The sequence below is a fragment of the Pangasianodon hypophthalmus genome, chromosome 12 (genome assembly GCF_027358585.1).
Source record: "Pangasianodon hypophthalmus isolate fPanHyp1 chromosome 12, fPanHyp1.pri, whole genome shotgun sequence".
In the NCBI taxonomy this organism is placed as follows: domain Eukaryota; kingdom Metazoa; phylum Chordata; class Actinopteri; order Siluriformes; family Pangasiidae; genus Pangasianodon; species Pangasianodon hypophthalmus.
The window spans coordinates 19,347,726-19,361,995 of NC_069721.1; the positions used below are offsets into that span (position 1 = coordinate 19,347,726).

At 40.8% G+C, this 14,270-nt stretch overlaps 1 protein-coding gene across 2 annotated transcripts in view; it reads right to left on the bottom strand.

Moving 5' to 3' along the window:
- Positions 1-5,019: 5,019 nt before the first annotated feature.
- The window catches only part of dock1 (dedicator of cytokinesis 1), a 258,880-nt gene continuing 249,629 nt past the window's right edge, over positions 5,020-14,270 (bottom strand). For both annotated transcript variants that reach the window (XM_026915791.3, XM_026915792.3), the window contains exons 48-52: positions 13,217-13,362; positions 10,351-10,549; positions 9,418-9,583; positions 8,652-8,794; positions 5,020-6,434 (exon numbers count right to left, since the gene is read on the bottom strand). In XM_026915791.3, coding sequence (XP_026771592.2) covers positions 6,339-6,434; positions 8,652-8,794; positions 9,418-9,583; positions 10,351-10,549; positions 13,217-13,362 — 750 coding nt within the window. In that variant the 3' untranslated portion in view covers positions 5,020-6,338. The remainder of the gene's footprint in view (positions 6,435-8,651; positions 8,795-9,417; positions 9,584-10,350; positions 10,550-13,216; positions 13,363-14,270) is intronic.

The window sequence follows — 14,270 nt, forward strand, 5'->3', positions numbered from 1 at the left end:
TTGAGTTTTGGTGTGTTTGCCACTGCTCTTCCAAGTTAACAGATTTTATATGACAGAAGATAACAGGATACAAACAATCTTACCAATGAATAATGTAAACTTATGTCTCCCTCATAGTTTGACCTACACTGATCAGCCATAACATTAAAACCACCTACCTAATTTTGTGTAGGGCCACCTGGTGCCGCCAAAACAGCTCTGACCCATTGAAGCATGGACTCCACAAGACCTCTGAAGGTGTGCTGTGGTATCTGGCACCAAGACATTAGCAGCAGATCCCTTAAGTCCTGTAAGTTGTGAGTTGGGGCCTCCATGGATCGGACTTGTTGTTCAGCGCATCCCACAGATGCTCGATCAGATTGAGATCTGGGGAATTTGGAGACCAACACCTTGAACTCTTCATCATGTACCTCAAACCATTCCTGAACAATTTTTGCAGGGTGGCAGGGCGTATTATCCTGCTGAAAGAGGCCACTGGCATTAGGGAATACTGGTGCCATGAAGGGTGTACTTGTTTAGGTAGGTGGTACGTGTCAAAGTATCATCCACATGAATGCCAGGACCCAATGTTTCCCAGCAGAACATTGCCCAGAGCATCACACTGCCCCCACCAACTTGCCTTCTTGCCATAGTGTATCCTTGTGCCATCTCTTCCCCAAGTAAGTGTCACACACGCACCCGGCCATCCACATGATGCTCCATGGTCCAGTTCTGATCCTCATGTGCCCATAGGCTCTTTTGGCGGTGGACAGGGCTCAGCATGGGCACTCTGACCGGTCTGTGGCTACAAGCCCCATACGCAGCAAGCTGCCATGCACTGGGTGTTCTGACACCTTTCTATTATAGCCGGAATTAACTTTTTCAACAGTTTGTGCTATAGTAGCTCTTTTGTGGGCGTGAGCCTTGGGCGCCCATGACCCTGTTCCCGGTTCACCGGTTGTCCTTCCTTGGACCACTTTTTTCTAGGTACTAACCACTGCATACCGGGACGACTCCACAAGACCTGCCGATTTGGAGATGCTCTGACCCAGTCATCTAGCCATCACAATTTTGCCCTTTTCAAAGTCGTTCAGATCCTTACACTTGCTCATTTTTCCTGCTTCCAACACATTAACTTTGAGAACTGACTGTTCACTTGCTGCCTAATATATCCCACCCCTTGACAGGTGTCACTGTAATGAGTTAATCCATGTTATTCACCTCACCTCTCAGTGGTTTCAATGTTATGGCTGATTGGTGTATACCTAGCGTTACTGTTGAATGGGTAAGTCTTGATGCATAGAGACTTGGATCCAAGATAAGCTATGGTAATAACAATGAAGCAACCTAATTGCTACCACAGCACTGGGACTACTTGTCTGAACAATGAGTTGGACTGCAGTCATTGATCAGTGATTACAGGGTCCTGGTCAATAAGGCAGGAATGAAACTCCCTCCCCCGCACATCCATCTAACTGTCAAGCCTTCTCAGTGGAGCCTGCATTACTTGCATGTAATCAATGGGATCAATGGAAAGATAAACTCGATTAGGCTGGTGATTGGCTTAAATTGTGCTTCCAAACCCAGATCAATCCATTTTTTTTTATCTGGAAAAGACCTCTGCACGGCACTCATTAAAATAAAAGGTTAGTAGTACAGAAATAGGTTTTACTGCTAGCATTCAGGTTTGACTCCCAGGAACAGTGCATGTACTCATAATGAAACTTCTCCATACCTAATGGTACGGTGGCTGTATGGAAGTCCAGTCCCAACTACTCGTGCAAGAAAATGGTGGTGTAAAACTGGTTACTTATATAACTGGGGTCCTATGAACCCTGTTTAACTACCATGGGTGTGTAACACCCGAGTACTACACTGTGCATATGCCTAGTGACCTAATATTACAAGCTTTCTCGCTTGAACTGGAGAATGTTCTGGAGAATGTCCCTTTTCTCACAGGGAAGAGGCTAAGAAAGAAAGTGTAAAAAGGCAATTGAAATTCCCAAGCCCCATTTCAAGCGTAACCATCATGCAATAATTTCGTCAGTGTTGATTTTAGTGAGAGTCTATCAGGTTGATCTTTAAATGCTATCAATTTGAGGGTTGCTACTGAAGTGCAAGTCTCTGCTCTATGTGTTATCAGTACAATAAGGTTATCATGAAATTGAGAGAATGGGGTAAAGCCAGGATTTGCAGAAATGAGTCAGGGAACATACAAATGAGATCTTCAATAGAAGTAGACTCTATGGCCAAAAGTATGTGGACAACTGACTATCGCACCCAAATATGGGTCTTCAACACACAGTTGTAGCCACAGAGTGGAAAACACACAGTTGTCAAGAATATCTTTGTATGCTGTAGCTTTAAGTTTTCCCTTCACTGGAATTAAGGGGCCCAAACCTGTTCCAGCCTGACAATGTGGATGTGCACAAATCGAGGTTCATAAATACAAGGTTTGAAAGGTTGGAGTGGAATAACTCAAGTGGCCTGCCCAGACCCCTGATCTCAACCCCACTGAACACCTTTGGGATGAACTGGAACGCTGACTGCACCCCAGACCTCCTCGCACGGCATCAGTGCCTGACCTCAGTAATGCTTTTGTGGCCGAATTGGCAACAATTCACACAACCACGTACCAACATCTAGTGGAAGCCTTCCCAGAAGAGTGGAGACTGTTAGAGCAGCAAAGAGGGGACCAACATTGTAATGTAATGTTCAACAAGCACAAATGAGCATGTTGGTCAGGTGTCCATAAATTTTTGGCCATACAGTTTAACTCCATTGCTAGTCTGATCCTTGAAATTAGTGGGTCAAGTTGGAAGATGTACTATCCAAAGTCGGGTATCGAAGTGCAGGGGGAAAACACCAGAATATGAATGTCCAAAAAGGTTTATATAGATATCCAATGTATTATAATATCCTGTATATAAGACTGAAGTCACCCAAAAGCCAAAGAAGGGATCACATTGAAAGCTTGAGGAAGGAACTAATTTCTACTGAACAGTACAAATACAAAAATGTCACTTGGACATTTCATTGCAAGACTTCCTCTTGGTATTAAAATGAAATGGCACGTCAACTTAGTCTGGAAAACACTGATATGGCTGGTCATTTGTGTGGGGTGATTTGATTTGGATCCAGGCGAGCATATTCGCTTAATCACAGCGGGGTCTGATGGAGGCAGGGAGGGAGAAATGAACACACTCTCAGAAAAAGATGGATTCAATTTTGCTCATGGCAACGTCTGAATGAATATATCATTCTTCTATTAAAATTGCAACAGCCCTGAAAGACTTGAACAAAGCGAAATGAAGATTTCAAAAGGAGAATCCCTGAGGAATAGGACAGACAGTGCTAAGGGATTTGAGTGGACCTCTGTTGGGGTTGTGGGTATTCTTTCACTGATTGGTAGCTTGGGACTGAGCCTCATTCCAACTGCCTGTAGCCCATTACCTCCTGTGCAAACACTGGCACACTTAGTATAATACAGCAAGGAGCATCTGCCCTGTCTAGTGTTTTACACACTCTGAAACACTTACGTCATGAATCGGGTAAGGTTATTATGGAAAAACGTTAAACTGTGCAGTGCTTTATTTCTCCAGTAGTTATCACAAAAAATCTTTCTTGTTCATAGGTAAGAACTTAATGGCTGATATATATACACACACATACTGATCAGCCATAACATTAAAACCACTGACAGGTCAAGTGATTATCTCATTACAGCGGCACCTGTCAAGGGGTGGAATATATTAGGCAGCAAGTGAACAGTCAGTTCTCGAAGTTGATGTGTTGGAAGCAGGAAAAATGGGCAAGCGTAAGGACGTGAGCGACTTTCACAGGGGCCGAATTGTGATGGCTAGACAACTGGGTCAGGGCATCTCCAAAATGGTAGGTATTGTGGGGTGTTCCTGGTATGCAGTGGTTAGTACCTACCAGATGTGGTCCACAGAAGGACAATCGGTGAACTGGCGACAGGGTCATGGGCTCACTGGTCCGCGTGGGGAGCGAAGGCTAGCCCATCTGGTGCAATCCCACAGAAGAGCTACTGTAGCACAAATTGCTGAAACAGTTAATGCTGGCTTTGATAGAACATTTCCACACTGTTTCTTGCTCACACTCAATGTTATCTTTTAACAGTCTGTGTTCTTATGAACCTATGCAAAGTTTAATACTTCTAATGCACTTGTGTCAGGCACTGATGTCGGGTGAGGGGGCCTGGAGTGCTGTCAGCGTTCCAATTCATCCCAAAGGTCTTCTTCAGTTGTGTAGAAGTCAGGGCTCTGTGCAGGCTACTGTGCACAGGGGCATTGTCATGCTGGAACAGGTTTGGGCCTCTTAATTCCAGTGAGGGGGAAAATGTAATGTTACAGCTTACAAAGAGATTCAAGACAATTTTGGGCTTCCAACATTGAGGCAACAGCTTGGGAAAGAACTATATATGGGTGTGATGGTCTGGTGTCTACATTGTGTAGTGTGGCCTGGGTAAACCATTAACATGGTCATATTTTGACATTTTCTGTTATATATAGTTCTGAACTCTGCACATTTTCCTGCAACAAAATGTTTCATTCTCTTTTGCATTTATCTCAGAAGTAAAGTTCTGGTTACCCCTAAACATAAAAAAGGAGAAAACTGATTTCAAAGATTACATTCCAGTTCCACTAGAAGATGCACCACCTACCTCAACATTTATAACCTAATCAACTTATGTAAAGAAATAATATTGCCAAATTGTAAAGAATTATAACATTTTTATAATTATATTTTAAATAATTCATTAACATTTACATTTTTACCTTCACCAGAGATGGCCACCTTGCAGAAATACACTGTTTTTGTAAAGTCACATGTGAATGGGAGAGATTGTAAAATAAACATTCAGGCTATTTTTTTTATCAGCCTATGTAACAAGTCTTAGTATAGCAGTATAGCAACTAACACAAAGAAGTGTTCGCCGTTTGTTGGCTCATGATACTGACTCTGTCTAAGTTTTGATCTTTGTTATGATGTGTAATAATGTCAGTGGTAAAACTGGAATTTGACACATTGTTTTAACTTTTATTGTACAATTTTTGATCAACTTTAGAGTCTCACTTACAGTTTAACATGTTGCAACTGGCTACGGATTTTAAGACAACCCTTAAACCAACAAATGCATGCCTCCCAATTCCTATACCTCCTTTAGATCAGTCTAAATTAGAGAGAATGATGTAACTGTTTGGCTTGTTTCTGTTCTCAACTACAGGTAAATATAGCTGCACTTGATCAACTTACATAGGCCTGTGATTGCACCATTGCCCTTTAATGTGAAGTAACTTGCAGACGGAATGTATAAGAATGAATGTGGGAAAAGTCCAATTCCATTACCTGTAGTCAGCAATCAACAACACTTTAACCAGGAACAAGGCACCAGAAATACAGTTCAGATTAATTTTAACCATACTGTTGGGTCAGCACAGCCCCAAATGTTTAAAAATACATACAATGAGTTTATTAAAGTCAGTAGTGAATTTGGAACAGTCACTGTTATTGTAATCCAAGGTTACAGCATTACAGTTTCTATACAAATATATGCCAGTGGGAGTTAGATGTGTACACTCCAAAAAAGAAGAGAAAAAAGTTGGAAAAAAAGAAAAAAGAACATATTCAATAATAGTACAAAGTAGTACTTTACAATCCCTGTCATTTAAAATACTAAAAAGCCCTTTTTGGATAAAAAAAAATGCTAGTTAATTTGCCCCAATATTAATACAATCATTATAAAATACACTTCCAGAAGAAAAAAAAAATATATAAAATAAAAATCATATATACAAACATCTGTACACATATGTGTATATATTGAAAAAAAGGAGTGGAAAGGTATAAAATATTCTGATTACGTGATGATCCCTAAGTGATGGAGTGGTTGGTCATGTTTTGATCATAAAGTCCGACAGAGGAAAAAAAGCAAGACCAAAGATCTTAATTAAATCAGCTGACTATTAAACTAACAATTATTCTAATGCTGCAAAACTCCTGCATGCTGATGCTAGACAGGTCAAGTCATGATTTGTTCATTTTAGCCACATGCCTCACCAGATGATTTCATTTACAGATGAAATCTGTAGATGTGTGAAATGGATCAGACAATGTACCTGGCACTACCACCCAGGCTGAGTCATTGACTAATAATTGGTGAGTGGAAGAAAAAAAAGGAGAGAGTCCCTGGACAGGCCAGCTCTTTCAGCATGAAGATGATGAGGGAGTTGCTATGAACTCTTGGTTTTATCACACTGTCAGTAAGGCCAATTCAAAATCACCCAAGCTCAGCGTCTGGGGAAGCGCCGAAGTTTCTGTCTGATATACTGCCATTCTCACTGGACAATCCCCGAGTCAATGGACGTCTGCTTCCTTGTGGCTTTCGGAGGAGGAGGGGGTGGGGTTTTACTCGGCAGTGGAGGGGGCAGATGCTAGACGTAGGGGGGAAAAGGGGAGAGAGAAAAAGAGCAAGAGTCAGAGACATAATAGAGTTAGAATCTATGGGTGATGTAATAAGCACTTAATTTTAAACATTATAGCTCCTCTTTCTGAGTCGTGAGGTTTCACCTCAGCACAGAATGTTCCCAGAACATCTTTGTAATTGTTGGATATTTTTAAATGGAAATAAATGTCATCTTGCTGTAGTATTCGGAACAAAAAACACACTCAAAACCCCAGAATATTATTGACACAGTTTTACTGGTAATGTACACGCTGTGTCATTCAAACTTATAGCTTTCTAAACAATATTTAAGAATACTTCAACTTTTCTGAGGTCACAAAGTGACCTAGTATTTGTTATAGATAGCTACATCCCATGTCACTTCTTTCCTTTTCTCGAACTATAGTGCACATGCCAGACAGCATTTTGGAACGCAGCTTGTGGCTATGGTCAGAGCTACAGTTCTTCTGCCCCCCATAGCTGTGAAAGACCTACTGAGCCTGTGACTTGGTATCTTAGAGTGTTCTCTAGACTATCTGCACCTGTTGGTTTGATCCCTCAGAGCAGTAGGCAGCTCAACGACTGCAACATAGCAGTCCAAGAACGATCCTAAATACTAGAGCCTTGAGTATGTGGACTTTGTTTACTCTCATGTGGGAGCTGTTCCAAAAATAGCATGTGTACAGTCAATTGGTCCAAGTGTGCTGCCCAGTGCCTAAAGTGCTGTCCGTTTTGCAGGGCCTGCTGGATAGAGAGAATGTATGCCTATCCCCTACTGAAGTGTTTCATCCTCACAGGCACTAGGTAGTGGCGTGTCGCTGCTGGAGGTCTGTGCTGCTGCTACCTGCTTATCAGCCTATACCTTCTCCAGATTCTACAAAGTGGCCATTGTGCCTCCTAATGGTGTAAGCATGGCGACCATATCTCTGAACACCTTCCGAGTTAGACATAGGTGAGCTGGTTCATCATGACCTTGGGACACGTTGGTATCCAAGTGTTAAACACGTGTGGCTCTGTGTGCACCGGTTAATGGCCAGGGTTACAGCGAGTAGGTGACAAGAAAGTAGTATAAACAGGGAAAGTATTTATAGCAAATATTACATCACTGTCACTTCATGACTTTACTGAAGGTCTCAAAATGCATGCACATGTGCACTGGGGGATTGTCATACTTTATAGTTAACTGTTGCCAATTGTGCTAGCAGTGGGCTAGCTAATGAGTTTATGATTTGCCCACCTTTGAGTAGGGGTCTAAAAGCAAGTCCATAAATACTTGATATATGTACAACATTTCTGTGGCTACTTTTTGGTTCTTGGAGTTAATGAGAAGCACTTTATGAAGCTGAGATTTTAAGATTATGATTCATCTGATTATAAGTATGTCTTGTGTGAGTGTGTTTTGGGCTGAGACATGATTTTCCAGAGAGAAACTGTGACAACTGTTTCATGTAAATCACCGGGGTCTAGGGCGGATATCAACTGTCTCTATGCAGGAGTCACATGAAGGACTACAAGCTGTGGAAACAGCAATTACAAACGTGGAAATACAGTGTGTGCTGCAGAGAGAATTTCATATACAAGTAACAGCCGCCAGAAATGGAATATAAAGAGGAAAACACAGTGGAAGGAGAAACGTATACCTCAGAGATGTTAAAATTTAGATGACTTGATCATTTCTCTTTTACCACAAGATAAATCATTCCATTTACTGTGAGAGTAAGGTGGAATAGACTAGCCAATATTCATCGCCACTAAAGGGTATTAGATGGAAAGGGGTGGTCCAGTTGAAAAGAGATGTGAATGAGAGAGTGGAGCTTAATAAGGTATGGCAGAGGTAAGGAAAGACTGATGAACAGAACAAATCAGGGAGGAAAATTCAAGTAAAAAGGAAAAACTTGAAAGTGAGTAAACAATGCATGGTAATAAATGAAACATAAGCAGCAATTTATATATTCTTTCACTGACTCACAATGCTCCACATACAGGATGGCCTGTGTGTACAGGAGAGTTTTTAAGCCAGTTAACAAGTAGGCAAAGGTCAGATGCATATTTAGTGTCACTCGTTTTCAAACTTGTGCTGCCAGTTACCATTTTGAATTTGAATCAAAAACAATATTAAACCCTGTGTTGGTTCGGAATTGCATACGATGGCTTCATTAATTGTAAGGAAGGTTTGTGGGTGTCTGTGCATGCTCATGTGCTTTACCCGCTGATGTAGAGGAGGTGGAGGTGGTGTGGTTGGGCTGGCCAGCTCTGGGTTTTCCATCAGGTTTCCATAATCACCCATACTGCTTTTGATTGGCAGAGGAGGTGGAGTCTCACCATAGCCTGTCCCATTCAGTTCTAGATCTACAAAAAATGTACAAGGCAGCACTAAAATTAATGATATTAAAATGCTAAAACACAGTTTATAAGTTACAAATATGTGTTATATAGTAGATAAAAATACAATCTCTTTATTCTGTGTTCTATGAATACTAAGGGATCAGCTTATTACAGTGTTATTGCACTGATATAAAGTGTTTATAACGGCTTTATTAAAATCAAATGCAGCATCATTGCAGTGGTTAGGCACACGTTATTTTCTTAGTCCCACAGAAATGCCACAGAAAAGATGATGACACACAAAGCAACCACTAGATCATTAGACTGAGGGCAGTATTTGCACAGAAGGAGCTTAGCTAGAGCTTTTCAGAGACAGAGAGTGTAGAACAATGAGCTTTATAAAAGATGCCACTTCTATCAACTCTATCACTTGAGTGAGTCCAAAGGCAAAAATGTATTTGAGACAGAAGTGGGTGATGCCTCTACCATGCTAAGAAGTTCCTGTTGAGGTAACCTCTATGCGAAGAAAGTAACTAGGGCAAAAGTGACACACTGTACATAGCAACCTAACTAATCAAAGTGCTTGCTAATTTGATTCTTGCAACTTGAGTAAAAAATTAATACGTTATTACTGAAGTGAAACTTACTGGAGGAGGAGAGCATGCTGAAGGTGAGCTTGACCCTTGGAGTGATGGGAGGAGGAAGAGTAGAAGTAGTCTGGGGAACAGCAGGTCCTGGGGACACAGAGAGCCTCTTATCCCCTAACACATTTATCACTTGACTCTTTGGCCTCTGGGGACGCAGAGGACTGATCTGAAAACAGGGAAAAACCAAGAAGGATTAAGAATTAAACTGAGACAGATGAGGAAGACTGACAAAATGACTAGTCTTGATAAACCCAGTGATCACATTAATATAGGGTTATAATACTACTCCTCTACTATTACTACTACTCCTACTAAGAATAACATCACAATGTGCTTTACATATGAATGAAGGTCAAAAAAATATTTATGCTGATGTACATTTATAAGCAAATCTACAATCACTAAAGCAGGGGGTCTCAAACGTTTTGCAACCATAGACACTTTTAGCTGAAATTTTTTTTTTTTTTTTCCAGAGACCCACTCAGGCTCATTATTCAAATGTATACAATAATGTTTTGGCTATTTTTTGGCGCTATAGAGCTTTTTATTTCTGAACTTTCCACTGAGAGAACATATTAGGTTATATGCCTACTCGTTTATAAGTTATTGAGAGATAGGATTAAACCAAGTCAATTTCAGTGATCACTCAAACAGGCTAATAAAATATAATAACTTTGATAATAGTGGGTTCAATTCTGTAACCAAATTAAAAAGCACAGACACCCTGGCTATGCTTTATGAAACTCTGGGGAGAACCACAGCAATAAAGAATAATAGTAAAGCTATGAATAGACCAAGTTAAATTCTGCGAGGTTACCAGGTGCTTTTAACTGATTATTATGAAGTTATTATGAACCTGTTCTCTATTTTTTAAACCACAACACCCACATCATCTTCTGCACAAGAAAGCCTTAGCAAACTAATCTCTCTCACTGTCTCGGACAGGATGACCGCCTCAGTGGGCTGCATGGGAATGTCTGTGGCCTTCAGCTCCTTGTCGAAGATCTCTTGGTGTTTGCTGTTTCTTTTTTCTTTCTTCTTCTCCTTCCTGTCCTTTTCAGGTTCATCCCGGTCCAGCTTGTCCTGAGACTTAAAGTGCTGCTTCTTTGGCAAGAGGGGCTCCAGGGCAAAGCTAGAGGAAAAAGGTAGAGCAAAATAAATGTTTGGGTGGGTGGGTGAAGAGTCAGAAAAAAAGATGAGGACGGATATGAAGAGGAAGGTGGTGGGTAAAAAAAGGAAAATGGAGTAAGAAGAAATGTGTAGGAGGGGAGGAAGAAAAACAGGAAGATAAACAATTTTTAATATTGTTCTGACATCTGTAAAATGGAGAGCAAATGGAAATGCACCTCTGACATTTGGTCTGCACTCAACAGAGATGCTACAAATAGGGATATGGAATATTTGGGCATGACAACCTGGTATTTACAGACCATTTTTTGCAGGAAACCAATTAAAGGTTTAAAAAAAAAAAAAAAAAAAAAAAAAAAAAGGCATATTTGTTATGCTGTGGGGTGCATTTATTTTTCTGGAATCATTTTGGGCCACTGCTCTGAAGCCTGACCTGACAAAATATTTCTATGCTGATGGGCATGGTCTCTTCCAGGATGACTTCACCCCTATCCACAGAGCATGACGACTCACTGAATGTTTTGATGAGGATGAAAATGATATGCTGTGGTCTTCACAGTCAACAGATCTCAACCCAATTTAAAATCTAGGGGAGATTCTGGAGCAACATTAGACAGTGCTCTCCACCATCAAAACACCAACTGAGAGAATACCTTTTGGAAGTATGGTGTTCATCACTCCATTAGTGTTCCAAAGACTTGCAGAATCTATGCCAATGTACACTGAACATCCAGTCTCCATGTCTCTTACTGCATTTTATAAAAACTTGGTAGAAAAAACAAGTCTAAATGACATTTACCATGTCAACAGAGTTGATAGGAATTTGTTTCAGTGCCCTTCTCACACACCCAGTGCTGCCTTTCATAATTGGTATTTCTAAGAGCTTGCGCCGGTTTGAGCGAATCAGACCGCTTCAACCAGACGGATTAACCGATCAAATGAAAGAGCATGTGGTGCGATGCCCTTTGCAATTAAATACCAGTGGAGGGCATCGCTGATGAGATCACACTCTCCAAACATGGGCTAATTAATCCTTCAGGCTGGCAATACAGTGCCCGCTATGCAGGACTGGCAGGAACCTCTCAATATGTCTCACTCTCTCTCTGTCTCTCTCTCTCTCTCTCTCTCTCACACACATTCTAATCATGCTGATACACATTTCCTAATCATGCATCCATAGACACACAATAATAAGGGTATTCACTCATACAGAGACCACACTCTGTCTCTCTCTCACACACACACACACACACACCCCTCACTAACCCTATACCAGAGACATTTCTTTTCATAAAAGCACTGATTCATTTTTAATGCACTATCAGACTTTGTAGTTCATTTAAGAGAGCGAGTGCTTTTGTTTGATGACCATCACTGATTCAGAGAAAGGCAACAGGTGGTGGGAAATTAAAAGCTTTGAGGTACAAAATTTAGAGAAGTCACACAGTGAGGAGTTCTGAGAAGCTTTTCAGTTCTACATCAGAGCATGAATGAAAGCACACACTCCAGCTGTTAAGTATATCGTGGCATTAGTGTAAGGCTCTTTTCTGGCACATGTTCAGCACATTTTTCATATTAAAAAAATAAGGTTCCAAAATCAAGAATAAATTTGCTGTTCTAACAGAAGCAGCTGTGGATAATCGACCAACCTTCCCTTTTCATGGGGTGAAAGAAAAGGATAGTTGTGCATACAAATGACAAAGCGCATTGAGAGATCATTTGGACACTAATTGCTTGTAATATATTAAGATACTTCTGTGGCACTGAATGTTCTCCACAATGCCTAGAAAATGCCAAGAGTCCTTAAACAGTGCACCCGGGGCACAATACCCATATGTGCAGTAGTTTTGGACATATGGGTATTGTACAACTACTGAACTAGTACACTTTTCAAGAACTTATGTCTTTAGACATGACCATTTAGGCAGATATAACTGGCTCACACAGCCTGTGAGGCGTTTAGCAGTAATAACATCTTAAGACTGCCAAAGCTGTCTGTGATTGGCTGTGGCCTCCAGCAGGAGATGCATGGCACTTTGATGAAGCACCGCATCTCAGTCCACCTTTAGGACCAAAACACCTCTGCGTACAGCTTACTGTTTTAGCTAAGTTACTCCACAACATTACAAGCTAGTGTGTAGTGAGAAAGGTACTTTTACCTCAGCTACATAGTACTATATTGCTAGAGTGATAAGCATAAATTATATAATTAACTCATTCCCACCTAGTGATAATGTAGAGTAACTAATTTGAGTAGTTTTTTGGGAGGTGGAAGGAAATTTACTCAGCAATATAATGAGATGTCTAAAGAGGATAGAAAATCTTTTTAGTAAGTTAAGCTTAGTATTTATCTTGTTATTTTATCACTTATTAAATTATTTTGAGGGATGTTTCTGTTCTGATGTAAAACTGAATGATATTCAACCTTAAAAGTGTGACAGAACAATGCATGTTTGTGCAGGTGGTCAGAAAAATCACTGAACTCTAAACTTTCAAGTACAGGTCTACTTATGAAGTGTAAGGGCTTTATTACATTTATTATTACCAGTCATAACAAAATGTTCTTTCCTACATTTTGTTGTGAGCTGCAAATGCTGTTCTGATCCTGTTCTGACATGAAGATATGGATAATGTTATTGAGTGGTGATGAAAGAGAGTGTGTGAGTTGTACCCATCAGATCCTGGCCTTGAGGGTGAGTTGTCTGATGATAAGGAGGTGACAGACGCGACAGACAGTGGTCTCTGAGATGAGGGCATGGTGAAGGAGCGCACCATCGACCGTGGACGTGTGCCACGACGCTCATCCGACATTGGGGGCTGAAACACATACACATACCAAATTTTCATGTTTGGGGCTTTAATACTTCAAATAGGTTTATAAAGGATGTTTGATCTTTACAAGCTATTACAGCATGCAGTGCATACAGACGTTGCACATAAATCAAACTGTGCCACTGTTTAACTGTATAGATAAAAAGAAAATTATAATAAAACGCAGAGGACAGAATAAAGATGAGCTAAGGAAGTAAGAGAACAGATAAAAAGATGAGTGTACAGAACTCTGCTGATAAAAGCATACGCTTAGGGAGAGTGTGTGTGTGCTGAACCACCCTGCTTGCCCTTTATACAGTTTGAGACTCAACAGGAATTTTCACCAGCTGTCGTAAAAGGTGAATCAAGCTGTTCATGCATGATTACCCACGACCAGCAAGACATAGGACACACGTGTCTCCCTCTAATTCACACACACACACACAGCCCTTGAAGTGTCCTGTTAGTGCACATCCATTACATCCAGGCTCCACACGAGCCATCATTTGAGTGAGAGGTGACTGACCAGCAGCACTGTGAGCCTCAGAAGCTGATGATCAATACCTGCTGGGAGCCATCACTAATACTCTAACTGTCTCCCTATCCCCTGCTTCCCTCAGCTTATTAATTGTCCCTTTTTATCTTAATCTTTCTCATTTTCAGTTTCTCCTGTTATTAATGGAGCGGCATTAGGCAACTCAGCAGGCGTGTCTGTGGAGGAGGGGAGTTAGGGGACGAAACACACTGAGGGACAGTTAGAGGAAAGAGGACTATCTAAGTGGAGTCACTATCTTTTTTATATTTCAGAGTAAGAAAATGTCTAGTGGGCATGGAAAAAAAGAACAGCTGTCAAAAATAAGCAAATAGAGAACCAAGCTACATTTACACTGTGTGCCTAATTATCGAGCCAGTCA